The sequence below is a fragment of the Ictalurus punctatus genome, chromosome 20, assembly GCF_001660625.3.
Source record: "Ictalurus punctatus breed USDA103 chromosome 20, Coco_2.0, whole genome shotgun sequence".
Lineage (NCBI taxonomy): Eukaryota > Metazoa > Chordata > Actinopteri > Siluriformes > Ictaluridae > Ictalurus > Ictalurus punctatus.
In genome coordinates this window covers 993,270-1,021,018 of record NC_030435.2, presented here as the reverse complement: position 1 = coordinate 1,021,018, position 27,749 = coordinate 993,270, and the positions used below count along the sequence as shown (strand labels likewise).

The 27,749-nt window shown below is 41.1% G+C and overlaps 2 protein-coding genes across 8 annotated transcripts in view; one reads left to right on the top strand and one right to left on the bottom strand.

Moving 5' to 3' along the window:
• Positions 1–1,651: 1,651 nt before the first annotated feature.
• c20h10orf67 (chromosome 20 C10orf67 homolog) lies at positions 1,652–27,724 on the bottom strand. Of its 7 annotated transcripts, XM_053673709.1 has the most exons (15): positions 26,204–26,294; positions 23,790–24,980; positions 21,030–21,165; positions 19,304–19,362; positions 18,997–19,062; positions 13,976–14,035; positions 11,188–11,331; positions 10,812–10,882; positions 10,605–10,730; positions 10,252–10,321; positions 9,364–9,448; positions 8,559–8,749; positions 5,763–5,857; positions 4,946–5,003; positions 1,655–4,279 (listed from the first exon to the last, which is right to left on the bottom strand). In XM_053673709.1, exons 2-12 carry the CDS (start codon positions 23,931–23,933, stop codon positions 8,709–8,711), a joined length of 1,002 nt encoding a protein of 333 aa, XP_053529684.1. In that variant the 5' UTR covers positions 23,934–24,980; positions 26,204–26,294; the 3' UTR covers positions 1,655–4,279; positions 4,946–5,003; positions 5,763–5,857; positions 8,559–8,708. The 7 variants fall into 7 exon arrangements, with proteins under 7 accessions (XP_053529687.1, XP_053529685.1, XP_053529689.1 ...); XM_053673712.1 differs by adding an exon at positions 27,640–27,724 and having other exon boundaries at positions 1,652–5,857; positions 26,204–26,324; XM_053673710.1 differs by having other exon boundaries at positions 1,652–5,857; positions 23,790–24,084; positions 24,837–24,980.
• The window catches only part of si:ch211-207d6.2 (sickle tail protein homolog), a 60,649-nt gene continuing 59,266 nt past the window's right edge, over positions 26,367–27,749 (top strand). The window contains exon 1 of the mRNA XM_047162592.2: positions 26,367–26,413. The gene's annotated coding sequence lies outside the window, so the exon portion shown is untranslated. The remainder of the gene's footprint in view (positions 26,414–27,749) is intronic.

Genomic DNA, 27,749 nt, shown 5'->3' with positions numbered 1-27,749 from the left:
GGCATGATGATGATGGTGATGCATTTAAAGAAGAAGAAGAAGAAGAAGAAGAAGAAGAAGAAGAAGAAGAAGGAGAAGAAGAAGAAGAAGAAGAAGAAGAAGCCGTACTAGATATCTGACGTTAAAAAAATGGAGATGATCAGATTATAATATTTAATTTTATGTTTTCTAATGTCACCTAAATGCGTGTGGACCAGAAAGAAAATAGATTGATTTTTCACTTGTTATATTTTAAAACACTTGTTCGGAAAGTGGCAGATCTTCCCACGCGCCTCTGGACCACAAATCCGTCCCTGCTCCAAACAATAACACCATGATCGATTTTTCCTCATTTGTCCTTGTGCCATGAATGAAGATGTGCGCAGTTTCTTTAAAATGATCTATAAAACGAATAATAAATGCGTCTGAAGGACACTTGTCCTGCTTCCAAAACCTCGCCATGGGACCTGGATGCAGATCAGCGCACAGCAGATTAACAAAAAACTCTTTAATAAGTCGTGCACGTCTCTGATGAGTTATAATAAGCTGTGCATTGGAGACAGCTGGCCTTGCTTGGCCACGCACAGAGCTCCAGTGCCACCCTGGATCTGCCATGCACAGCCACTGTGACCTTCCCCCTCCAACTCGCCTTTCACACCATTACAGCCATAAAGGCGTCGTGCTATGATCTTTGTGCTCAGCAGAATGGGCTCGAATATGGTGCTTAATAGGAGAGGCATTGTGTCCAGCTTTTGCATGCCTCATACTATGAATTATTGCTTCTCTTTTATTCGCCTGGGCTGCAGTTACCATATGAGGTTCATCCAGAGCCTGCCAGGCACTTGACTCCCATTTTTATTAATGCATCTTCTTCATCTTCTCCTCCTCCTTCTTTTTTTTCCCTTCTACTCCGCGAAGTCTTACGTTATCACCAGGAGAGTGAGAATACACGCCCGAGGTGTCATCCCAGAAAACCCTTCCGCTGATTAACTAAACCCTGATGTGTTTATATCATTTCAGCGGGACACACTGATAGTTAATTAGTTTAGTAAACGCGGGGGATTATTGTTTGCATTGCTGTAATGAGACTCTGGAGAATGATGGAGAATTTAATTAAATATATCTGCATAATCCGGTCCTGCCCGAATCGAACAGGTGCTTCTCTGATCACTTCATGCTTTCTTGACATTTTCTTACCATCCTAGAGATGATATCAGTTCCGAAATGAACCGTTTTCTCTCCATAATTTTATTATTATTATTATTAAAACCTGGTTGTTTAGTGATCAAATCATAACCACGACTTTGCGATAAATACGCCTGTACTTGCGCAAATTAAATAAATAAACAAATGAATACAAATAAAACATGATTACTGAACTAAATAGTGATATGTTTTTTTTTGTTTGTTTACTGCATGAGGTGCACATGACCTTAATACAAATACAAACCTCTAAAAGAATTGTGTGTTATTTTCGGTGTATTTGAAACGCATCCTCGTGCCAAATCATGTTTACGCGCATATTCTGATGAGTCATTTGGTGTGTCAGCGAATACATTCACAAGTATGTAGGCCCACCTGTGTGTGCAGTCTAAATATCGTCTGGAAAAAAGTGAACAAAGTAAACCAACTAACATGCCAGGGTGCTCGGTGTGAAGTTTCTATTTTTTTTAAAAAAAAAAAAAAAAAAAAAAAAAGAAAGAAAGAAAGAAAGAAAGAAAGAAAGAAAATGTCGTCTTTTTTATGAGCGCAGAAATTAGAATGCGCGGTCTTCGCGCGCTGGGGCTCGTGAGCTCGCACGACTCTTTTTGTCCGAAAAATGTCTCTCATCTATCTTTTTTTTGGGGGGGGGGGCTGTTTAAAACACGACATGCTCTTATATTTCCTGAGTAATGAGAAGGAATTCTTCTTTCGCTCTTGCTCTCGCAGCTCTGGGGAAACAGGTTCCCTGGTTATTCAGCGCGATATTCAGAAACCCGAATAAAAATGTGATAAATTACAAATATGCAAATGGTGTGGAGCGCTGTTGTGCGCGTGAATGCGGTGAGGTGGTGGTGGTGAGAGCCCCCGCACACCACGGTGCGACAATATGTTTCCGCCGTGCGCGTCCTGCGCGCTCCAGACACCCAACCCGCTGCACCGCCGACTCTGTTCGCTCAGCAGAATGGAGAGATTCAGAAACGTTTCTCTCTCTCCCTTTCTCTCTCTCTCTCTCTCTCTCTCTCTCTCTCTGCTGCCATGAACTTCACTGCTCTCTGTTTCTCAGCAGGAATAGATGAAGGATTTGGAAAAAGAAACGCAGGAGATTTGGGGTCCGCGTTCTTGAATATCGGTTAATAAGAAAACATTGTTCACTCGGGATGAGTTCTATACAACATGCTGTACAAGCAAGAAGTGTAAAAAATCTGCGACAAAATGTAATTTCACTTCACATCACGAGGTGCAAAAAGCGAGCTGTGGTTCAGTTTACGTGCGTGTGTGCGTGCGTGCGTGCGTGTGCGCGTGTGTACCCTGGGTAACGCAGGCAGTGGGTGAAGCTCTCGGGTTCTTTATTGTGCTCTTGAAGGCTGCAAAAGAAGCAGCTCAGTGCTGATTTGCCCCATAAGTTTCTTGTACTGGGTTTTAATGGCCTTGGGCCAGGCCTGGGAACGCTTCCAGCCTTGACTCCCATTAACCCTCTATGGTGAAACTCTGCTGGAATCCAACACACCAGCCATCGCCATTTATCCCCTAACTAATGCAACCAATTAATTTCTTGAGGTGCACAAAAAATCCGATTTTTTCCCCTGTTGTTTCACAAACTGTGCTGTAGTGTGTGTGTTTAGTGACTTTCCCCCCTCCTGAGAGCGTTTAAGGTGCTGATATAAATCAGACACCTGACTGTGGTCTTGCTGTGGAAGGAAAAAAAAAGAGGAAAAGGGGGATAAAAAAGTGAACAGAGAAAAAAAGCACTTCAGCCATATGGCAGACTGAGCACAGCCTATAAGGGTGACGTATTGTGCTTTATTTGACATGCAGTAGCCTAGTTAATAAGAGATTACAAGGAATTAAAGCATAATCACATAATCCCGGTGCGAAAGGGCCGCGGCGCGGTGATCCCAGCTCACCATAACCAGATGAACATAGGTCTGAAATGACACTCTGTTAAAGGAGAAATTGGTAATTGATTCTAAGCTTGTCTCTGAGGATCAACGAGGGCTGATGGAAGCTGGCTCTGGAGTACAGCACCACAGGGGCCTCATACTGAGGGGCAACACACACACACATTTAACTCCCTATTCTTGTGAGGACCTTCCACTGACAGAATTATTAAACCCAGCTTTAACCCGAGTAACCAAAAGAAAACATTTTGGCTCTTTTAGCTTTTTATATGGAAGGTTTTTTGTTGTTGTTGGTTTCAGATTCTCCTGTCAGAGATTTCTGCCCTTGTCGAGACATCTGGTCCTCAATGAGACATAAAAACATGTCGATACACAGTTTCCTTACAGAATTATTACTATTAGTAATCAGCATTAGTAACAAAAAGGTTTGTGACATGGAAAAAATATTACGTGTACTTTTTTTCAGACCTAAATGTTTTTTATTCTCTGAAGATACTCTGAATAATGCTTTTAAAGATTTAAAGATAATCAACTTGTTGAGTTTACAGATTAAAAGACCACATACTGTAATGTTAATATCGGTTATAAGGCAAAATATAATAAGTAAAATATGACCTATGATTAGATCTACATGCTCACAATAAAAGATCGATTCCTTACTTAGAGTTTTCTAATTTTAGCAAATTCTATGCAAGAATTTCAATCAAAATCTTATGAGGTGCTCAGACCTTTGCTTTTAACAACAAGATATTTTAATACTTCTGAAAAATTGTATTATTCTATTATAAATAAATGTTCATTTGAGTAAATTTATACAGAATGCTCTGATGATGATGATGATGATGATGATGGCTGATATAATGCCTTTGATCCAGTGTAAATCTACACCGCACACATGAAGTGGATTCATCTCCAACCCACAGTGAAGGTCTACAGAAAGTGAAATAGATCAGCTCGTATTGTTTCCCTCCTCAAATGCCATCTAAACCCTCTGAAGCCATGAGTCCTCCCAGGTTTTTTTTTTTTTTTTTTTGACCGTGTGAAGCTAAAGGACATTCTTGGATGTCTCCTGATGTTGGCTGCAGAACACACACGCACTTCTTTGGGTCGCTGTAGTAGTGGATTACGGTCATGCAGTCCCGGAGTCAATTAAAGCCTGTTAAAGCCACTGCAGGCTTTGTTTACACATTATGGGAACTCTGTGAAATGGGAGGAGAAGAAACAATCTAATGAATGCCTTTTCAAAAGGTTATTTAAGGCTTGTGTGTTACGAAACAAGACTTGGACAGGAAGTAAGCGCGGGAGTAAAGTCTTTATTTACACTTAAGTCAATGTACGAGGAGGCAGGAAAAAAGGTCTAAACATAAACTTACAGCTGAAACAAGAAACATGAACTTAAACAGGGCATGGAAACACTACCACTTTTAACTAACGGAAACTTCTCTCATGTCCCTAGAAATAAGGCATGAAACACAAAACTTAGAACACGATTATGACATAAAACTCTAGTTTAACTAGGGCCTGCAACTATCGTTTAACAATGACATAACACTCGTTTAACTCTGGCATGGACACTCGTGTAACTCTGGCATGAAACACTCGTTTGACTCTGGCAGGAAACACTCGTTTAACTATGGCATAAACACTCGTTTAACTATGGCATAAACACTCGTTTAACTATGGCATAAACACTCGTTTAACTATGGCAGGAAACACTCGCTTAACTAGAGCATGAAACTAGGAACAGGAAACTAGACAGAGCATGGAACCATTACCGCCTGGCACTATTATTCATTCCGTCTTTCCTCTAATACTGCCCGACATGTGTAGCAACGCGAGGGGTTTAAATAACCAGTCACAGTTACCTTAATTGCTGACAGCTGGTTAACACTTCAAAGCACACCCTCGCACCTCCGCCAATAACTGAACCGGGCGGGGACAGAACAGAAACCAAAATAAGTGCTCATGTCCGTTGTAACCAAAGTCTCATCGTCCATGCGCACTTTAAACACGTGCACGCGTTCTCCATCTGCCCATGCACGTCGTCGCCGCAGCGCCATCTGCCGGCGAGATCGTGACATTGTGTGTGTGTGTGTGTGTGTGTGTGTGTGTGTGTGTGTGTGTGTGTGTGTGTGTGTGTGTGTGTGTGTGTGTGTGTGTGTGTTGGTGAATTAAAGAACGTCCAAACTCAAACCCTGGAGCTTGATGTTAAGATCTTAAACATTATCTTTGCGCTTTATGTTAAAGATCCAACATAAAACTGGGTGAACAATCACTAAATGTTCTATCTGAAATTTAACCATCAAACTATAAAACATTATAAGACTGTATTTTTAAAAAATAATAATAAATTCCTATACTCGCCTTCACTATCAAACTCTATAAAATGGTGCAAAACGATGAAGCTAATATTTACATAAAAAGCGAGAGGACAGGAAATGTACTTATCCGTATTACTTGTACTTATCCACAGTGTCTTGAATATTAGAAGGATAATACACTTTATATAAAATGATTTAATCATGTATTAATGCATACATTCATATTAAAAAGGTGCTACAAATTCAAGTATATAAAAAATGCTACTATTTATTTATTTATTTATTTATTTATCAGGCCCATGGCTATGTGCTAGTGGCTTTATTTGTGCTACGAATCGTGTGTGAGAAAAGAGGTTTGTACTTGACGTTCTGGAGTCGGGCTGTTGGGAGGGGGAGGGAGAGTGACGACTGGGACCAAATCTTCATCATCCTCATCATCAGTCTCTAATCGGAATCCTGAAAGTAATAAATAAATAAATAAATAAATAAATAAATAAATAAATGAATGAATGAAAAAACAAGTCAGTGAAACACCGAGTGCCCACGTGAGAGTAGTACCTGACCCATGACACCTGTAAAACGTCCCAAAAAAGGAAATAAAGTGTCACGTAAAAGTATGAGCCATAAATTGTGATGCGGGACGAGTGCTTTTTAACCATCCCAAGTCATTTTTTTGTACCAATCAAATGAATGTGAGGACTGCCCATGGGAGGGGCGACATGACATTTTCCCCGGCCGAGAGTAAACAGGTCACGGACCCTCCATACACACCAAGGCGGTGGGAGGGAGAACTTTACCGCACCGTGTAACCGAATCAAACCAGTGGTTGCCCCTTTTCAGCCCGCTGGAATAGCCATAACAATACCATTCAGAGGCGAGCAGAGAAGACATGCTCCTTTCAGACGCCCCGAGAGAAAGGCTTTCATCCGCTGGAGCAGCTTTGTCGCCTTTGAGGGACGGAAAAGAAAGCTCTTTATGATCTCCCCAAAGCTGTTTGTTTTCTTTCACCTTATTTCTAGTTTTTCTTCTTAGGACAGGCTCGAAGGCCGGAGCGACAGAGACGCTGGTTTCTGGGAGGAGAGTTTTGAGAGGCGAGGGAGCGCTAGGCGTCGTCAGTGCCCCGGTGCTGACCTAGGCCTTTCAGGGTGCTTGAACACATCAGAATTGCCATTGTTGAGGTTGATTAATTGAGTCTGATAAGTTACCATGAATGAAGATTGTTATAGAGTTTAATGTGGTGGGCCTGGGTTTGTAAATGCCCCTTTCACGTCGCTCCATGGCCAAGCATATGGGCCAGACGTATTCATGGTTTAAAAAAAAAAAAAAAAAAAAAAAAAAAAAAAAGGACAAAATTTATGGCTGTGTGTCTTAGCGGGTTTTTTTCTTCTTCTCTTCTTTTGATCATTTGCAGAGTGACTTTTGTAGCTTTCAGCACTAGTCCAATAAAAGCGAATACTTTTGTGAAAGTGACAGTTAAATAGCACTAACACCGTCTGCTTCCAGCATTTTACCGGATTTGTCACGTTTCGGGAACACGGCTGGAATGTTTGAATGCTTCGCAAACAGCGAGTTGTAAATACAGATGATGTTTGATATATTTGATCTATAGGAGTTAAAAAATTGTAATCAAAATCTTAAATATTTGTAGACATAACACTTTTCAGATGCTTTACAACATGAAATGCTCACTTTAAATAAGAGTGGGCGAGAGTGAGCGAGGGTGGGCGAGAGTGGGCGAGTTTGGGCGAGTTTGGGGCGAGGGTGGCCGAGGGTGGGCGAGAGGGCGAGGGTGGACGAGAATGGGCGAGTTTGGGCGAGTTTGGACGAGCACTACATAGTTGAAATTGCTCAGACCGGCTTAGATTACAGCGAGGACTGAACAAACTTAATCTGGCGAGTAACAACGGCGTTCTCCGGCTCTGTCCCAGTGTCAGGACTTGTGTCTTATCTGCAGCGTCTCAATTACCATGGGTCAACGATGACGTATAGGCTGCATTCCCATAGTTAAATGTAGAGGTTAGTGACCAGACCCCTCAAATGATGACCAGCGGCTCTTTACCCCTCCTCCCGCCTTTCACCCTTGTCCTCGAGCACGCCGTCAGTCATCCATGCTGACCCAGTCGAGCACGTTAGTGGCCCTCGCAGGACTGCAGGACACTGACACTTCATTAGAACGACTTCATTAGACCACGATGCAAAATTCCTCCGTTATGAATGTGGGAAACAATTCCAACTCCATCTTTTTATGATCCAGTCTTCTTTTTCTAGAACAATTGCTATACCGTTACATAACAATTGCTATAAAATGAGTGCTTTAAAAATTTCCTTTTAAAAAACTTATTCACAGTTTATTTCTGGCTGAACAAGAACCTAATCATCAGGAGTCACTTCAATTCCCATTTTATTATTATTTTTCTTATTAAAATAATACTTCACCTATCAGAACATGTTTTTTTGTGTTCTACGTCGTATTAAGACACATTTCTTTAAATTCTTTCGATTTGACATGGAATGGTTTTCTCTGAACTTTAAGTAGCTGGTTATTTATTCGACGCATGGATTGACTGGTCTTGAGTAAATGTATTTATATATATTTTGAAAAGTCATAGCAATATCAGAGCACTTTATTCGATTCAAATTCAATGTTTTACGATGGATAATTAAAAATGGAGTAATTTAGAGAAGCGAGACAATACCGGGGCAAAGTCATGCTCCTGTGCTAGAGCTGATGATAAACAGTCAACGTTTCCACTCCGGCTTCATTAACCTTTTTTTTTTGTTGTTGCCTTTTTCCCCATTAGTTATAGAAAGTTCAAGAAACTCTGAACGCTTGCTTGCCCTTTGCCTTGGAGATAGCTGATGGATTTTAGTGCACGGCTGCAGGGAAAAAGGACACTCGTCTATTGTCTCTGCTTACGAATCTGTGCGCAGGACAGCGGCATAATCTAGCAGATTAATTTGTTAGCTTCTGTGCATGGGCCTTTCCTGTCTGAGAGCTTCTGTATTGACCGAGGGAATTAAGGCATGCGGTTATCTAACTCGGTCCTGACTCATGAGCTCATTAGCCGAGATCCCAATCATTGAGAAATCAAACAGGCAAAAGGGCGCTAAAGCGGGACAGATCTGGCGCTATGTTCTGGAAAGGTCAGTCACTTACACACAGCTTGGAGAGGTCATCAGACGGAGTAAATGCTTTATGATTCCCGAGTGTCGTGATTTGGTCGGTGTGATTTGGCGAAGCTAGCACTAGCCTGCAGAGGTGCCTTGTCCAGTCGGAAGGCAAATGTCCATGGTCTCATCTGTAGTCCTACATCCTGTTCTCTGCAGAGCTCCTGGACCTGTAGATGACTACAGCAAGACACCTCGTCATTTACACACATACACACACACACACACACACACACACACACAGACACACACACACACATATCCATTTCTGTCTATAACTATCACACATGGAAATCTGAGTGTCGTGGCTCAATCAATAATTAGCATTTCTTTCTAAATATGTAATGTTTGTACGTCTACAGTGGCACTGCATCCTACATGCCTCTAACATATTTTCCATATTAGGCCATTTACAGTACGTAGTGCCGTTATGGTAAAATAATCAGAGATGCAGAGTTACTGTTTAAAGTCGTTTGATTTTCCAATAGCAGCGCGCCCCGAAAGTGTTTCATTCCTCACTGCAATTTGCCAATGATTACAGTTTTTATTTCATAAAGAACAACACATCATACTTTTCATCCATATACAGTTACGTTTGATGTTGTTGAACGTCCGTAAACAAGTTCTCACTTACATTATAGTTACGTCAACGAGCCAAACCCCCCCCCCAAAAAAATCCACATTCCGTGAAATCCGATTACGCCTTTAATCAGGTGTAAACACGCGGTTTGAAAATGAGATGATAATCAGATTATTAATGTGCACGTAGTAAAGTGTGTTAATGAGGCTCTCACCGGCTGAGTGTTTGTGGAACAACAGGCCGCATTGAGGCCAACTTTTTTCTCCACAGCACGCCTGACATAAAACAGGAACCTCCATCTGCAAGACAGGACAAATCCCAGACACAAGACGTTAAACCGTCTGCTTTTACGCCGCTCGATACTTCAGTCAGAGCCGGCAGTTTGTTCGCGCCGTCTTCCTCATTGTACCAGGTGACACAGGGCACGGTGCTGCCCTGACAGAATAAGGTGATGTAGTGTTTATTCTCTCGCTCTCACACAAAGCCACGTGGAGAGCTGCGTATGACAAAAACCCGAGCACAGAGACACAGCACAAACCTATGCATATTCATCAGCTGCAGGCAATTAAGGGCTGGATCGAGAGGCCTAATAACCTTGCACCTGTTAAAATCTGATCTGTGTTAACCTCTGATGTGTGTCTGTGACAAGCTACAGGTGCACATTTCATTTGTGGCGACGCGGCGGTGCCTCGGCTAGCTCAATACATAATCTAATCACGGCTAACGAGAAAGCATTCGAGTTTAAAGAGCTTAAATGCTGTTCCTTCATTCGATGCTTTCAAACAGAAGATCTTGAGCGCTTCGAAATAAATGCAAACACTGTTTCCTAAATGCGTCCTCGTATTCCACTTACAGCTACTTTCTATTTCTGACAGTGTTTATGCAGTATATGATATCTGTACTGTACCGTCTGGGATTACTTTAATCCCAGTGTCTGGGAACTCTTGTCTCTTTCTTGCACTACATCACTCAAGGCTAATTTGCCAAGTGCACGTCTGGTCAGATTCGAACTGCCTTTCTTTGGCTTTCTACTTGCATTCTGTACAATAACAATATACTTGAATCTAATCTAATCTAATCTAATCTTTATCTTGTGACCCACCTGGTATCTGAGAGAGGCCTTACGCTGCAGACTGTGCCGCAAAAACATCTCGTCTTTGATGGCGTAGAAACTGTAGAGAAACCTTCAGTCAGCCGGAGAGTTGACTCTGACGCGGTATTTACTGCTGATTTGTACCACAGCGCTGGTAAATTCTCAAATCTTATTGGTGTTTGTTGAATGTTTTATAACAGGACAGCTCTGTTACAGCTCTCTACAGGAAGCGTCACAGTATCAATGAATAAACATGTTTGTAATCGGTTTATCATTACTGGAGCGTCCTCTGTACACGTCCCTGTCAGTAAGCTGTTCCTATAGAAACAATAACGCATTAGAACAAGTGTATTAAAATAAACCTGTGAACACTTTCTGACCAAATCACAATCCAGAACTCAGCAGCCATGTGGCGGAAACACCTCTTTCCGAGAACCTCAAACTTCTTCTCCCATTTGCGATTGCGCTCAGCCATCTGTTTCTGCAGCCTGGGACGGAGACAAAAGCGACGTGTCTCAGGTCTCGGTGTGAAAATATGCGTTCTCGGTCATAATGTCTACAGTGTTCACCTGTCGACGAGCTCTTTATGGGATGCTTCTGCATTTCTCAGTTTCTCCAGCTCTTTTACAAGGTTCTTGACCTTCAAGACAAAAAAAAAGTAAGCCAAGAAAGATTCAAACAGTTGTCTCTAATGAATATCTCTCTAATCAAATTTATACTTACTAATATGCGCAATACAACTCACATCCTGAACACCCCTGGAATGGAACATACCATTTTGTAACTCCCTTATTACGTATGCGTTCGTTGTGAACAGGAAATGTACAGTAAATACCCGTGGAAGACTTTAGCTGTGAATTAAATGAGTCTTGCATGCAACTGATGATCACTATGCTGGAAAAAGATGAATAATTCCCACTCTGGAATGTCAGTTCCCAGTGTTACCTGAAGCATGCGCACCTTCTTTGGGACCGTTCCTGCTTGGGCTTTCAGTCTGACGTCCTGAGCAAACAGCATCTCTCCAGGCTTTTCCTGTTCAGCTTCTTTCACACCTTCTTCTTCTTTACATTTCCTCTCAGCATTTAACCTCTGACCAACAAACAAAACCAATAAGTATGAAATAAATCCCAGAGGGACATGCAGAGTTACTGTTAAAACCCCAAAGTTGATTATTTTCCTATAACGTTATGTCCTGACGTGATTTATAGCACGTTAGTGTTTTATTCCTCTCGTCTTACCACAGCAACTTACGAACCATTTTTTTTTTTTACTTATTAAAGCTTGACAAAGCGCTAACACTGGAGACTCCTTCCATGAATGTTAAATAAGCATCTCCTTACAGAAAAATTCACCATATCGACAATAATACAGTTAACGCATGCGGAGCGTCGGCCGTACGAGTCCCTGTGAACGAGCTGTTACTATTGAAACGATAACATATTAGAACAAGCGCATTAATATAAACCTGTGGTTTTCCCTGCACTTGCTGACCAATCAGAATCGTTACGTAATACATCAGCTTGAACGAATAGTGTTATTTCATGATTTCCTGTGTGTGCATCTTTCATGCTTCAGCTAATCGATAGGATCAAGGCAGGTGAAATGCCACGTTTGATTCGTTCCCAGACATCAGAGACGGTGTATAATTTCTGCGTCGTTACATCGTTGGGCGACGCACAAAGCCGAGAGTCCGCTTGGTGTGGCATGTCTGATCACAGGGCTTGGAGTCAAGTGGTGCTGCCTGATTGAGTGTGTTGGCTCATATGGGTGTGAAGGTCGGGTCAGCCCGGGTCAGCTCAGACATCCAAAAGGCCGGAGGGAGGGCTTTAGGGTGTTTCGAAGCGAGAGTGGTCACTGAATGTGCTGTTCGTCTAACGCAAGACAAAAACAGGGTGTCGGCTTGGGCTTTATCGCTGGGTTTTGTTTTGTCTCTTACAAAGTGAAGGTGACAAAAAAGAGTGAAAGGAAGAGATCTCAAAAGCCCATTGTGTGCAGAAAAGGGGTAGGCGTCGATATTTGTTTGTGGTAATAAAACAGTGGACGGGGTGAAGCGGCCTGACATTGTGCACTGAAGGAGGACACTAAAGACCTCCGAAACTAATCAGTGCAGAAACACTAATCAGCAGTTGCTTGTGAGATAATTAGACATTAGCATCAGTGTTTTCTCTTAAAAACCTCATTGTGATTGCTCATGGAATAAAAAATATGGCCACCAATGTACAAAGCAATTAAAGCTATATATACAGAAACAAATTTTTAATTCCTGCTTAATCATTAGCTCGTTAACACATCCTTCATGATAATGGAGCTAATGGAGCTTATTGAGCAAGGAAGCAACAAACCATGACTCCAGGACGAGGACTGGAAAACGACTAATGACGATATGATATTAATATATGTATACCACAGCTCTGTTGAATTCTGGATCGTGATTGGTTCGGAAGGAGTTGATTAATTTTCTATAACAGCGGCTCTGACAGTAGCGCAGCTGCACATCACAGGTTTATATTAATGCGCTCGTTCTGATAGGTTATCGTTTCTATAGTAACAGCTCGTTCACAGGGACTTGTTTATTTAACATCCATGGAAGGAGTCTCCAGTGTCAGTGCATAGTAACAGGCAGAGGTAAAGTTTTCCACCACAGGAAATTCTTCAAGACAGACAGTGTTGCGTTTTCTTGGTAACAATATTTATTTCTGTAACATCTATAATCATTTTAAATGTAGTGTAGTGTTCTACATTTCTCATACTATATTTGTGGTATCACGTGGCATCAATCCTTATCTGTACCAGACTCACTAATTCCGCTCCAGGTCCGGCACGTGTCGGCTAAATCAGAATCGGAGCGCCACAAGGTATAGACACAGATAAGAACGCTGCACACTTGGCCACAATGACTGGCCACTACAGTGCGGAGGCTCCTTTATGAAGTGGACTTTAAACACGGCCTATTGTGGAGCTGCCATTCATCCCCCGAGCCCCTCACCCACTCCAGCCTGGCAGCATGTTAGGTCAGCTGCCTGCTGCATTCCAAACACTCCAAGCACTACGGAGAGAGGGAGAGAGCGAGAACTTCCAACACCATGTCCATAGAGCCATCCTCTCTATAACACCCCCCTTCCCAATCCCAAGGCATGAATGGAAAAAGACAGAAGGAGGAGGAGGTTATGAATGCTTAATGTCTGGGCTACACTGATAGTGCACGCTGTGCAAACCTTATAGATAACGCCTTGCTCTGTCAGGAGCACTATTTGATAAGGAAAGGAAACGGTAGCGGCGATAGCGTCCTGTCTGAGATATCTAAAAAGAATAATGGTAAAAGAGTAAGACAAATAGTTAATAGGAGTACAAGCAGAGTGCATGGTTGTTTCTTAAAGCGAAATCATTTGCATACATTCGAGAAACAGTAGTCCAACATGTTTTAGATGAAGAGATGAAGAGCAAGATCTTCTGAGGAGAAGGGGGTGGGGTTAAAAGGCTGCAGTTGACGGATGCGCTGCCGTGTGGATGGTTGTATTTTAACCACGGCCCCACGGCTGTGATCGATACGGCTGAGACCCGGCGTGTGCTCCTTATCCTCTTACTTTACTTTAGCGCTCTGATATCTGTGCTGATGGCTGGACTGTCCTTCGCCCTAGAGGTCGTGACCCATAAACATCCAGCCACAGCCAGGCCAAGTTGAAATGTGTCAGATAACAGCATGAACGTGTGCTGTGTGTGTTGAGGGCCTCACCTCGTTCTGCCGCGAGTGTTCGATGGATTCGATCTCTTTGTCCATTTCCTGTTTGGTCATCTGTGGAGGAGAAGATAGCGTCAAAAGGACTAGAACGCATGTGGAGATTCTGCAGAATCCAGCATGCATAGTTCTGAACGTTTACAATAAAGTGCTAAAAAAAAATGTAAAGGTTTAAGTGTCTGATTGATCCAAGTGATGTAGAGTGAAAGTTTCGCCCAGCCCCGCCCGACCCCCCCCGGGACACTGTGGCTGGACAGGATGTTGCGTGGGTGTGACCCCATTGCGGTACACTGTGACAGCCTCCACCTGCACATGTAGAGAGGGAAATTAGATTCCTTATGTTCTCCAAACAAAATCCCAGACTGATGGCCACCATTAACCTACTGCTACAGGACCGACCTCCGCTCTGATTCAAACGTTCTTACAATTTGCAGTGTGCATAGAAATCTAAAAAATGGGATCTTTTTTTATGACAAATTGTAGGTTTTATTTCTTTTGATTTGAGATATACTTCTTTTAATTAACGTATATCAATGTATACATATACAATCCGTAGCTGAATTCTATCATTTACACTCAAGTACAGTAATTTGCATACCCTTATGAAGTTTTCTATTAGGAGATTTATTTAACATGTATGGAAGGAGTCTCCAGTGTCAGCGCTTTGTAACAGTCAGAGGTAAATCTGTAACTTTAAGTTTTCCGACATCTTCAGGACAGAGGAGTTTACACTTCTTTGCGGTTTCTCGGTAACACGACAAACTTTGCTTGTTGACTTATTTAACTTCGAGAGAGAGAAAAGAAAGGTTTGTTAGGGAACGATTGTTTTTTTGGGGGGGGTTTTAGCCGCTAGACGGTAAGTGAGAATTAAGGTATAAGTTAAAAGAGAATTCTGTAGTGGGGTCAGCATCGAGCCACGGTACACCACCCTGTCATGTTTTCTCGCTTAACCTAATTAATATTATAACTTTCCTGGTGTGAGGTTCAATGGAGTGGAGCTGAAAGTCAAAATTCATCTATAAAATATGTAAAAAAAAAAAATATAACAAAACCTTATCATACTGCTCTCAAGCTGTTTTATTGTCAATGAAAAGTGTACAAAAGCTGTACCCATAGCTGCCTAATTATCTATGATCTATCACTTCCTCGGCTGCATCCATTTCAGTGTGGCGAATTACTCTCATGAATAACTTAGTTTCGTCCAAATAAATGAACCTGTTTGAACCCCCATGCACATTTATCTACAGTAGTGAGGCTTTTCAGACAGGCAGCGCAGTGGTCAGCCGGTGGTGCTTTAGATCGCTGGCTTTGTCTCACGGAAGGCCAGTTTCAATCTGAAAGCCCAGATTTTTCACAGAGGCCAAGCGAACACCCAGCTGAGCGCACCGGCTCTCCAGCAACCGCAACACATTCACTGCCCCATTGATCAAAGTCACCAAAAATAATGTGGAGGGGAGGAAAAAAACGTCATTTTTTCGTTTTACATTTTTATGCATAACCTCTGCGGTAGACCTTCACATTGAGTTTGTCAGACCCGACACAAAAGAGGCTGTTCAACAAAAGGTGGGCTGGATTGAATAGGTGGCACTCTGAACTTCGACACTAAATATGGACAATGCCATTCACTGGAGATTGAAATGACATAAGGATGTCTTTATTAGTCGTTTTCAACCAGGGCTTCTGCGCAGGAGATTTGTTTGGACACCACCTGCTCCCCAACATTAACCTCTGTGTTCTCGGGTTTGGAGCAGAAAAGACATTGACGCTGATGATAGTCTGTCTTTGAGTCTATGAAGCTAACATTAATGCACTTAGCAAGGATAAAGTGGAAACATAGGAAGCTGTATATTTCCTGAGTTTCAATGTAAAAAATGTCTTCTTTTTTAATGTCATAAAGTCTGAAATCTGCTTTTCTCGAAGGAAAAGTTCATCTAGACATGAAATGTTCTCGTATTTCCCTTATATAAATTTAAATATACATATATATATATATAATTCTACAGATAAATTGTAAATGATAAACCAATTTTCAGGTAATTTTATCAGGGTGTGCAGAAGAACTGTGGAAGTTGTCCAAACTGTACATTGCACATTGAATAAATATAAAACAGTTTACATTTGAATGATCCTGAGAACCTTATTTCAGTAGCTCAGGTGTGTTAAGCTACAACTTCATTTTACAATACGCTCACAATGGATTAAGGGTTGTTTTATTTGCTTTTCATGGATATGATTTGCTTTAGTGTCGTGTGGCCCTTAAATGGCCCATACAGCCATGAGAGCATGATAACCCCAGTTACATGCTCGCACTGGAGTGGCTCTTGACTCCTGCGCTGTGTTTAATATGAGCATTTGATTGCTACGTAAACTCTGCCAGCTTGGAGAGAGCCCTCGCTGCTTGTCTCCCAGCAACCCTGCCAGGTCCGGGAGAGACTTTTAACCTCCTGGCTTCTGTGTGGCCAAAACTGAAAGGCTCCATAGAGCAAGGCTCGCTCTTTCACTCAGCCGTTCATATTTTAATTTCAGTCATTGTGAGACGCTGAAATTCGCTTAGCTGCGCACGGCGCCTGGGGATCGCACACCATTTCCACACAATATCTTACTTGCTAACCAGCACTTAAGTTAATTTCAAGCTGGTACGAGCATCCGTTTCTTTTTTCAATCGGCAACGCGGTTTGCTTTGTTTTCTGATAATAGCATGTAAATGAAAACGCTCCAGTACGGTCGCAGTGAAATAGAAGACTAAAAGGGTCAAGGTTTGCTCGAGTCATTGGTGAGGTAGAGTGGTGGCTGATTCAACCGCACGCTGTGCTGAAAATAATCCAACTGCTGGCATGACGCCACTCTTAACGCAGCGCCGTGCCGGGCTACAATCACACACGCACTTCATCTTTACAACCACAGTAAAAGACAAACAGTGCCATAAATAATGCCACTGTGTGTCGTTCTGCCACTGGTTTACCAATTGGGACACGGCACCGAGTCAGATAAGATGTGTGGTAATAAAATGATTTAGCTTCGTCGCTCTCACTCGCCAGTTGCTCGACAGTGGAGTAGGTTCGGCGGCGCGCTCTATTGGCATGCCCCCCTGGGCTAATGCAAAAAACAACATAGCAATCTAATGGTGGGGGAGGCTACCAATTATCCTCACCTTTACCTGACATATGCTGCCATATTTGTCCAAGTGACTACACAGCAAACATTTCTGGTAAAAGGAAATGGCTGGGCTGCAGGCAATACAGATTAGAGAAAATGTTTGAAAGCTGCTAGCTGGCAACCTGCTGCAGCATCCATTTAAGACCTGATCGATTCCATGTCAGAACCTCTACGTGCCAAATGGACTGAGTAAACAGGAATTTCCTTTCCCCATATGATCTATTGTGCATATCGTATACATAATGTATAGCATGCTGTTTGTTCATCATGTTTACATAAAGATTCCATATGAACATTCCACTCCTGTGGTATTCAAGTCAAATGGTGCGTTACCGTGTATAAGCTAGCAAATGGATGAAACTAAATTTGTGTTGGTGAATTACCAGGAAAAGGTTCATGTAGCATTGTCCATAACCCAACTTCCATTGTTTTCCCCAATGTAGCTATGTAGCATGTAGCAATGACAAAGAAGAGATTATAAACCAGTCAGAAATAACAAATACCTCAGATCTGTTGATAAACCAAAATGATGCTTTAATTACCCTTCCATTCTTTCCTCCATATTGAAAAACCAAAACAACCAATGACTGAGACTGAAAATACTAGCTCGCTAGCCACATAGATTGTGCCGTGACAATGGAAAGATGACAACTCAATCATAAATATCTACATTTACCTCAGATGTGTTGACCATTACTAGGAAAAGGCTAAATAAAGTCAACCCAAGTTCCATTGCTACCCCCATATTAAGGAACTAACCAGTGATTGAAGCTAACAATTTAGCTAGCTAGCATGCTGCAGTGACAGTGGAAAGTTGACAAACCAGTCAGAAATAACAACTTTTACCGCAGATATGTTGATAAATTACTAGGAAAATGCTCAATAAGGCAAAAATTACACCATGTTTATATTTAGCTAGCTAGGATGTAGCAGTGACAAAAAAGATAGCAAACCACTCAGAAATATTAACTTTTACCTCAGATATGTTGGTAAATTACTTGGAAACAGTAAAATAAGGCCAAAATTACAACATGTTTATATTTAGCTAGCTAGGATGTAGCAGTAACAAACAAAAATATATAGCAAACCAGTCAGAAACATTAATTTTGACCTCAGATGAGTTGGTAAATTACTAGGAAAAAGCTAAATAAGGCAAAAATTACACCATGTTTATATTTAGGATGTATAAGTTACAAAAAAAAAAAAAAAAAAAAAGATGACAAACCAGTCAGAAATATTAATATTTACCTCAGATGGGTTGGTAAATTACTAGGAAAAAGTTCAATAAGGCAAAAAATTACACTGTAATTAGATTTAGCACTGACCGCTAATCCAACTTCCATTGCTGACCTCATATCTCAGCTCTCCATTCAGATTTCCAAAGTGGTGAATACCAATAAGCATTCATTATTCAATCATTCATTGGTCATTCCTGTCGAATCATCTCGTAAATGTGATGAACACAACTATATCTGAACATCCCTCAGTGTTCACAAAGCTGATGTTTCTCAAAATGGCAGAACCGACGTATAAAAGATAGCATTTGGTGGTAATATCAGTGTAATTTTAGATGTTTGTTTTAGTAAGTTAGCAACACATCTGTGCAAAATGTCGACATTCAGAACAGCTTTGTCTTCTGATGTCACTCTGTCTTTTAAATTGTCAGTATAAAAAACCTAAAAACTATGTGCTAACTAGCTAGCTAAATCATTAGTCCCAGCCATTACATAGCTTAAGTAAGCGTCTGTCATTCCGAGTTGCCTAGCAACAGCGTTATCATGACCTTCACCATTTGAGTGTTGAATACACAAGTTCACAAGTTGCTTTGAATACACTGTGTGTTTATATTATTGGCAACTTACCTCCTTTCTCTCACTTTCTTTATCTACATTTAACTGCACTTTTAGCTGCTCGTTTTCAATGGTCATCTGGAGAAAAATAATATGCAAAGTAAAAAACAAGGTGACTAATAATCAAATCCTTCATTTATTCTCTTTATCTGGGGCTTAATTGAGGTTTTTCACACAGTACGTGTGTGTGTGTGTGTGTGTGTGTGTGTGTGTGTGTGTGTGTGCGCTGTATTTTGTATTATTGTATAGTGCTGTTGTGTATTTTGTGTATTTTCTGTTAAAATTATTGTGATTCTGCCTCTGATTTAACATGTAATACCTTTCTCGGGGCTTTCTTGTCGGCCTCTGCTGTTGATGTCAGCTCTGAAATATCCGAGGCTAAGGACACAGAGATTAGTATGAGAGAGGGTCAGTTGAGAAATGACTCCGTGTAGGTGAGGAGAAAGTTTGTGCGCACATTCTTTGTTCCTCCGTTAAGTTTTCAGGTCAGCGGTCATTGCTGCTCTGAATGACTCAGGCCGTCGGGTCTGACACGTCCGCTCGCACGCTCTGACCAAACGCTGACCACTGGGTTAAAGGGCCAAGTGTTTGTGGTTCGTGTGCATTCGCGTGTCTTTCTTTCCATTTACACACCGGACAGCGCTTGAGGTTAGTCACAGCCCATGCAAAAGCCTTTAAACAGACGCCTCTTTGGATTTTTCAATAGGAATGTATCAAAGGACTTGATGTTCTCTTAAATCTAACAAAACTGGAAAGAAAACAAGATTAAGAACAGTTCAGTTATCCGGGTCGCGCGACGCCTGTTTTATATACCGGCGGCATTCGGGCACCATCGAGATCCCCTGGGGGAAAATATTCAGATGGTTGCCAAAGTTACATAAGCAATGAGTGAAGATCAAATATTGAGACAGATAAAGAGCTGACCTTCGAAAATACACCTGTCTCGTGTTTACCTGCTTCTCACAGACAGCGCAGGCTGCAGGACCATAGCCGTGATCTACTAAGTGTCCTCAAACATTGTATTCTGATCAGACAGAGCAGGCAAAGATAAGAATGGTGTGAATTTAAATATTTTTAATCAGTGTTTTCTCTTTGAACTCACCTGCCCTTTAAAAAGATATTTTATGCTGTTTGTATTATATTATTACATTTACAATACTTCAGCAAACTTTACAGTGTCCCCATAGTCCCAAAATCAATCAGCTAAGACAACTTTGGTGTACAGTGTTTACTTTCTTGGTTTTGCGCTGGAGCTAACAAGTAATAGAAGCCCATAGCCTCCAGTTTAACATGGTGCACTAATTGTACATGTGTAAATCCTTCCTCTTCAGTCGGGTTTGCGGATTTGAGAGGATCTGAGGTTATGTGAGTAACAAACAGTTCAACAGCTCCATCATGTTCTTCTTCAAAGAATTTGGTGTCACTCCAACACCAACATCAGACTCGACTGTGGCCTGATATTCTGGTAGTTTACAAATGGTTTTATTGAGCCAAACAATGTTTTTTTTTTAGGAGACGCGAGTGTGCGGTGATTTAGACATGCGTTTTGTGTGATGCTGAACTGGTAGCCATAAGTCTTTCATTCTTATTAGCCATATAATCCTTGTAGCTCCAGTGTAAAACTACATTTAGGTTAAGGGGGAATGTTATGTACATTAAAGGTGGGCGATATGTTGAAAATATCGTTTTGCAATACTTTAAATCTTCTTCAGGATACGCGATGTGTATCATTATGTTGTGCTAACAAAGTGCCAACAAGGGTAACTTCATGTTTTTACAATATTTAAAAGAAAATTTTATTTCAAAAGTAGGGAAAGTTAAACAAAAATAGTTTTTAACGTCCATTCAGTTGTTACAGTCAGTAATGACTGAGTTATAAAAGACTATAACGATATATTATATCACAATATCTATATCAAATGATCATATTGCCCAGACCTAGTGTACAGTCCTTTCATACTGACTTTAAAAACCTCGCAAGATGCCAAATTCAATTAAGTACTTTAATAAAAGCAGGTTTAAAAGTGTGCCTGAATGAATGTTACCCAAATCCTTCAGCTTCTGGTCTTTAGCCATGAGAGCTTGTTGAATTTGTTCTATTTTGACGTGCAGGGCGTCGACGTCACCTTCCAGCCTGCTGTTCTCCGTCTTCAGCCAACTTTCCTCCGGATCATCTGCGGCCTGAAACAAAAAAATGACACAAGACCCTTTTTTCACGTTACCCTTTACTGTGCCCAACAAAAGACACGCCGCTCAAGCTGCGCTGCAAATATGAGACAAAGCCATCGGACAACTTTTTGCCTCCTACCATTTCCCCCTGAATAACAAAGAAAGAGACACAAAAAAAGTCTCAGAGGAGGGCATTTTGTTTTGTCTCGCCCACTCTGCCGCTCTCTTTTCTGCGCCTGGAAGACAGAAGGCTGTACATTACATACAAAGCCGGGGACATTTTTTTATTGACAGGAATAATGGCATATCATACTGTTCGGGTGCCCCTGTCATTCAGGTCGAATTTATTCAGGAAGTTTGTCGAGGCAGCTGAAGGATGAAGGGCCGTAGCCCTTGCCAGGCTGGGAGGGAGCGATGGATGGAGGAGGAAGGCGAAGGTGGGGGAATCGGGGGTTCTCCGTGAGCACCGTTTCCATTTGGAGAGGGGGGGAGAGTTGTTGTCTTTGTATTTCTCCCTGCCAGTGTCAGCGAGATCACATCAGCCGTCATAGCGCTGAAGCCCGCAGGCCGAGAGCCGCATGGAGTCCATCAGGTCTCTGTGATGTCCATTCAGGCCGTGCGCATTAACACGCCTTTTGCATGCCTGTCACACTTAGGAGCGTACAGCCGTTCAAAGGCTTTCAAAAGGAAGGGTTTTTTTTTTTTGCCTCGCTCTTGTTTTGTTACGCTCTCTGGCTTTTTCTGTCTCCGTCTCTCTCTCCGCTTCATTCATAAGGAAAGCAGAGACAGTAGGCTGTATGAAGATGCTTCTGTAAGAGAGAGTCCTCCTCTGAAGCCGTGCACTTCGGGAACTGCATATGTTTATTCAAATGTGACTTATCACCATTCAACCAGAGCTGGACTCACATACAGCTCAGAGGTTAGCACACGCTGAAGCAAAATGTCTCTACAGGTGGCTCCAGTTCTAAATTCTCCACCCACTTCCTCATAACTAACTTTCTCTATCTTACACTCTCACTGAGCCAAAATCAAATCCAATCAGATGACACTCATCGACACCTAACTCCATCCCTCACCTCTGGCTCCACCATCTGCTGTGAATCAGAACTACAGTACAGGAGATCCTCAGTGAAGTTCTGACCAGAGAGACCTCAGTAGCCCTGAGAACAAAGCTGTTCCTCCACCGAGATGCTCTCTCTGCTCTCACACACCAAGTGGCAGAGTGTTTGTATGGATGCTATAACGTGCCATCTGCCTCCGTACTCAGCTAAAGCTCTATCGCTGTGAGAAAGTGCGAGAGGTCATGCGAGAGTGGCTGCTTTTGACACCTGATTAGCTGTTCGCATTGCCTTGTATTGCATACGAATGCGTATAAATTTGTGTCACACGTAACAATGAAGTGGTCCATTAAATTGCACTTGAAATCTCCTTGAGAAAAAAAAAAAACGCCACACTATATTCATAATATAGGTGAAATATAGAGAAGGCACTCGTGCAGGAAGTTATTATTAAAATTATTAAGTCATGCTACATAAAAGTTTCTTATAGTGACTTTATAGTGACTGAAGGTTTTTTTTTAGTAAACCTAAAGCCCAATTCTAACAGGATTAGTTATACAAGTGGAGGTGGATAATGTAATTATTAGCAGAGGATCTCTGGGATTTTACTACGAATCCGTCACTTTTATAGTGTGTGTGGAAAGCTCACGCCGTATTCAACCTAATATAAAAAAACAAGCAGAAATCGAACTCCAGATAAAATATATTCCATCCAAACTGAGATGTTATGACATGTAACGGTCTTCTACTAATGCTCGTGCAGCCACAAGTCTTACAACAAACTCTTATAATAAAGAACAAAACAATCAGCATTAATATGCATTAATACGAGGTGAGGACAATATGAAGACTCGCCCATCTCCGGGATTCATATGCTACAGAGATCGCTTACGTAATGCGAATTGATCAGAATATACTGTATGTACAGAAATCCCATCTCACCCTAGAACATTTGAAATATTAATCTTTTCATAATGCATGAGATTTCGGTTTGAAAACACAGTACCAGTGCAGCAAAAATTCCAACCAGAATACAATTTTTTTTTTTTTTTAAATAGTGTTCATTTATGATCATTTTAATTACCATTTAATTAACTTCTACAAAAAAATTATTACTTGATAGAAAGCTAGAAAGAAAGAAAAATCAGATTTTGAGCACCTAATCAGCGTTTTGCTGTGTAACGATGGAGTCAGTGTGTGCTACGATTAAAAACGTGTGCTATTTTCAGAAATTGATCACAATATTAATATCATATCACCGTACCGAACCAAGTTTCAGGGATTTCCCCACTCTAACACACACATATCGACTCAGGATGGGCCAATTAGCTGATTAGATGGATCAGGTGTGTTAGAGCAGTGAAATCTCCAGGAACAGGGTTCGGGAATCTGTGAGATTGTCCGTCCCTTAACGCCATGTACTTTGAAAAAGTATGATGACTGAAGGTGTGAATGAGTCAATCTCTCAGAGTACCATAATTATCATAAAACACTGTACATGAAGAATCTGACATCTGATAAGTAATAAGCTTTAAGTGTTTAATCCAAATATCTCATCTGGGTGAATCGTGATCGTACCTGTACCTCCAGCTGCTCCTTGTACTCCCTCAGCTGATCGCTCAGGCTCTCAATTTTAAAATCCTTCTCCTGGATCTCATCTAAAAGCTCCTGCACTCGTCTGGTGTCTCTGGGTTCCACCTCCATCATTCGGGTTTTCCTCATGGAGTATATTATAGAAACAATTTCAGAGTTAAAGATAATATGCAAATAAACGCTTATTCGGGATTCGTTTCTATACCTTATAGCTGGCTTTGATGACGTCTATTGCATAAGAGAGCTGCTGGCGACAGCTGTTACGCAGAACCTTTACTTTCTGAACGGGAAGATAGACATCAAGATGGGTTTAGACATTAAGAAAGGATTCCTCTTACACCACAGCACGTTGACCACAATTACAACTTAGAAAAAGTTTCTGTCCCTCGCCAGTCCTTTCTCTCTCAAAAAAAAACGCAGCCTGTTATGTTACAGAGAAACCGCAAACTCCTCTGTCCTGAAGATGTCGGAAAGCTTAAAGTTACAGCTTCACCTCTGACTGTTACAAAGCGCTGACACTGGAGACTCCTTCCTTATCAGTGTTACGGAAAACTGCACCATATCAACGATTTTTTAATCCGTTCTTATTAGTGAAGTTTCCACCATACACGTCCCCGTGAACGAGCTGTTACTATAGAAACGATAACGTATTAGAACGAGCGCATTAATTATAAATAAACCTGTGATTTGCAGCTACGCTACTGTTCTAGAAAATTCCTCAACACCTTCTGACCAATCACAATCCAGAATTCATAAGTGGTATCAATAAAAATCATCCGTCTATTATTACTTCTACAAATATTTGATATATTAATCAGAACCATTAAAGCGTTTTATTTCTGACTTTCAACTCACAGAAGCCCAAAACATTACAGTTGAAACTCTGTTGAATTCAGATGAAATATTCAACATTTTCAGCACTTTATGAAGCCAACAGGATGTGGAAAGCATGAACGTTGGTTTGGTCATGCATTTTTAATCGCTTCATAATCACGTTATTACATCGAGACAGCAGCGGTGTGCACAGCCGACCTCTTTGTGCTGATCCTCAATGGCTTTGACTTTGTAATTAATTCTCATACGGAAGTCGTCGGCCTCTCGCTTCAGCCGGGACTCATACTGAGCCTGGAGAAACTTCAGTTTCACTCCGATCTCCTTCCTCAGAGCGTCCATCTCCTTTCAGGGAAAACAAAACACAATCAGCTAAAAAAAAAAAAAAAAAAAAAAAACATGCTTCTGTTACTTCTGAAAAATCATACATTTTCAGATCAAGTTTTATATCTTCACCTTCATTTCATAAGTTTGGTTTTAAGGTGAAAATATAAAATGTGAGTTTGTATTACAAAGAAGAAGAAGAAGAAGAAGAAGCAGTTTCCTGAGAATGTAAATCATCAACATGCATGCTAAGTGTTGCCTAAACATAAATACATAATGAGGCATTATGTTTGGGAGAGGGGCCCTCATTCAGCTGCGAGCCTGCCAATCAATTTGTTTAACTCTGCGGGCAGGAGGCGCGATGAAGGCCGCCGTTTTAGGCCACAAAGCCACCATATGCCCTCTCAGCGGGAGAGCCGGCCGGCCTGCTCACCACCACACACACAGGAATCCTCCAGCAACGGCGTGAAAAGAGCCACAGCGTGAATGAACTCGCTGAGCAAATCCAACGGAATGCACTGACACTCGGTGTCAACGGTGTCAAGCTCGACTAAAGACCGAGCCAAGCTTTCATTCAGACGCGCTTTCTGCGAGATTCGTAATGATGCGCTGCGCAGATGTAAACCGTCCATATAATAGGAATATAATATCATTAATTCAATGCAGCAGCAATGCAAAGCGTCAGGTGTTTCCACAGGATAACTTCCATTTTTATGCACCGACCTGTACGGAATAAAACACCGTGCGCGGTACGGTTAGAGTAAAATAATCAGTGATGGGGTGATGTGATGAAGCAGAGTTACTGTTACCACTCTGAAGTCCAACGACAGCACGACCCTGAGTGTTTCATTCTTCTAACGCCACAGCAATTTGTCAACAATATTTTCCTTTATTTATCAAAGAGTGAAACTTTTTAATCCATTTAAAGATACATTTAAGGTTAGTTCCTGTTCTCTGTCCTCCTGTTCGCTGACACTGGAGACTCCTTCCATAAATGTTAAATAAGTGTCTCCTTACAGAAAACATCGTCACATCAAGATTATACACATTTTGTAGTCTGTTTATTATAAGTGGAGCGTGTGCTGTAATATAAGGTATTAGAACGAGCGCATTAATATAAAACTGTGATTTGCACCTGCTGTTGTAAACTAGGGTAACTGTATAGCTGTTGTACGATATACTGTCACATCACCACACCCTGTATTACAACCACATTCTGTTAAAAACTGCAAGAACTCGTCTACCTTCGTGAGTTGTGTCGTTTCAGTAGACAGCCGTGTGACCAGAGGAAGCTCGGACACGTCTGTTTGGACGCTGGCATCCTGACCAAAGAAGCCCAACCTCAGATGATTCCCCAGAGAATACCTAAAGAGGACATGGTCATGTTCACTTGATGATCGTTTAAAGTCAGCATGACATCGCAGAGGTGCAGGATACGAGTTTTCCCACCTAAAGTATGTGCTAAGTAAATATCTTTTTACTGTACAGTGTTGCCATATGGCAACAATTAATTCAGCTCCAATTTTTTAATAGGCAATAATACAAAACTACTATTTTCCCATGTAACTGGAAAATTTGGGATTTAACTTTGACATAAACAAAAAAAAAATGCCACGTCACATGACCAGGAAGTGCTGTTTGTTTTCCTTTTCTGCAATCACATGGCATGATGAAGGTCTTCATCAGAGGGCTCTCAAAATTTGATTCATTTTCAATACTACTTAAAGGGAAAAAAAATTAAACACTAACTGAACTTAGTTAACATTTATTTTTGTCATTTATACAGGTTTATATATTTTAAGTATTCTGTTAAACGGTCAAATGTAATTGTTGCCATATGGCAACAACATGCGATAATGGAACTGTGGTATGTGCATTCATGAATTGAAACAGGCCTACATAGCAAAAAACACACTAGGCTTCTCTAATAGTATATTTACATTTGTTCACATTCAGTGTAAGAAAAACGGTTGTAATTTCAGACATTTTCCAATTTATTAAAATAAATACAACTGTAATTCCTTTCTAGAAGATACCACTTACTGGGTGATTAAAAAAATCTGCAATTTATAGTCAGGAAAAGGAATTGGAACTGTAATCTCAAACATTTTGTGTTATTTTGACCATATGACTCGCATATGTGAGCCGGTTCAAAGAACCGACTCATTCATATTTATATAATTTTGTAGAGTTCTTAGACAAGGTTGAGGCTTTCTGAACACGTTACAATGTATGTGATGTGTAGGCTTATTGACTCGGCTCTTCTTGTTGAACATTGAGAGCCGACTCTCACATGTGAGCCGGAGTTATATTTTGTCCTGTTTTATAAATGTAGGCAATGTTTTACTCTCGCAATATTATTTACAGCCATAGATAGAGCAAATGAGAACAGTCACTTGCCCAAATCTATATCGCAAATCCTAATCCGGTTTAAAGAAAACAAATGGAGTTATTTGGGAGCCGAAAGAGCCGACTCTTCTAAGTGAGCTGAGCCAAATGATCCAATTCCCTGAAAAGAGCCGTGCTTATTTTATCCATATAATGTGAGTTTTATATTAAAACAACATGTTCGTGTTAGTTCAAATATTTAAATATTTAGTGATTTAACTAGCACCGAAGCGAAACTACATCGGGATTGTAGTTTAAATTTCGCCCAGATCTGTAATAAAGTGTGTTATACCCTTGAATTTCAGCAATCTCTTCTGAAATCATGTCTTCCTCTTCATCTTCATCTAGACTAATGCAGTTTATTTCCGAGACGAGATCCATGTCCCTGTGATGGTGAAATAT

Bases quoted from the DNA above. Each gene is read 5' to 3' on its own strand.
- c20h10orf67 (XM_053673712.1), bottom strand. From the start codon at position 23,933: ATGAGGAAAACCCGAATGATGGAGGTGGAACCCAGAGACACCAGACGA. The intron at 19,063-19,303 runs GTATTACATGTT...ATTTTTCTCCAG, and splicing joins ACAAGAAAGCCCCGAGAAAG to ATGACCATTGAAAACGAGCA. The intron at 10,731-10,811 runs GTGAACACTGTA...TCTCCGTCCCAG, and splicing joins CATAAAGAGCTCGTCGACAG to GCTGCAGAAACAGATGGCTG.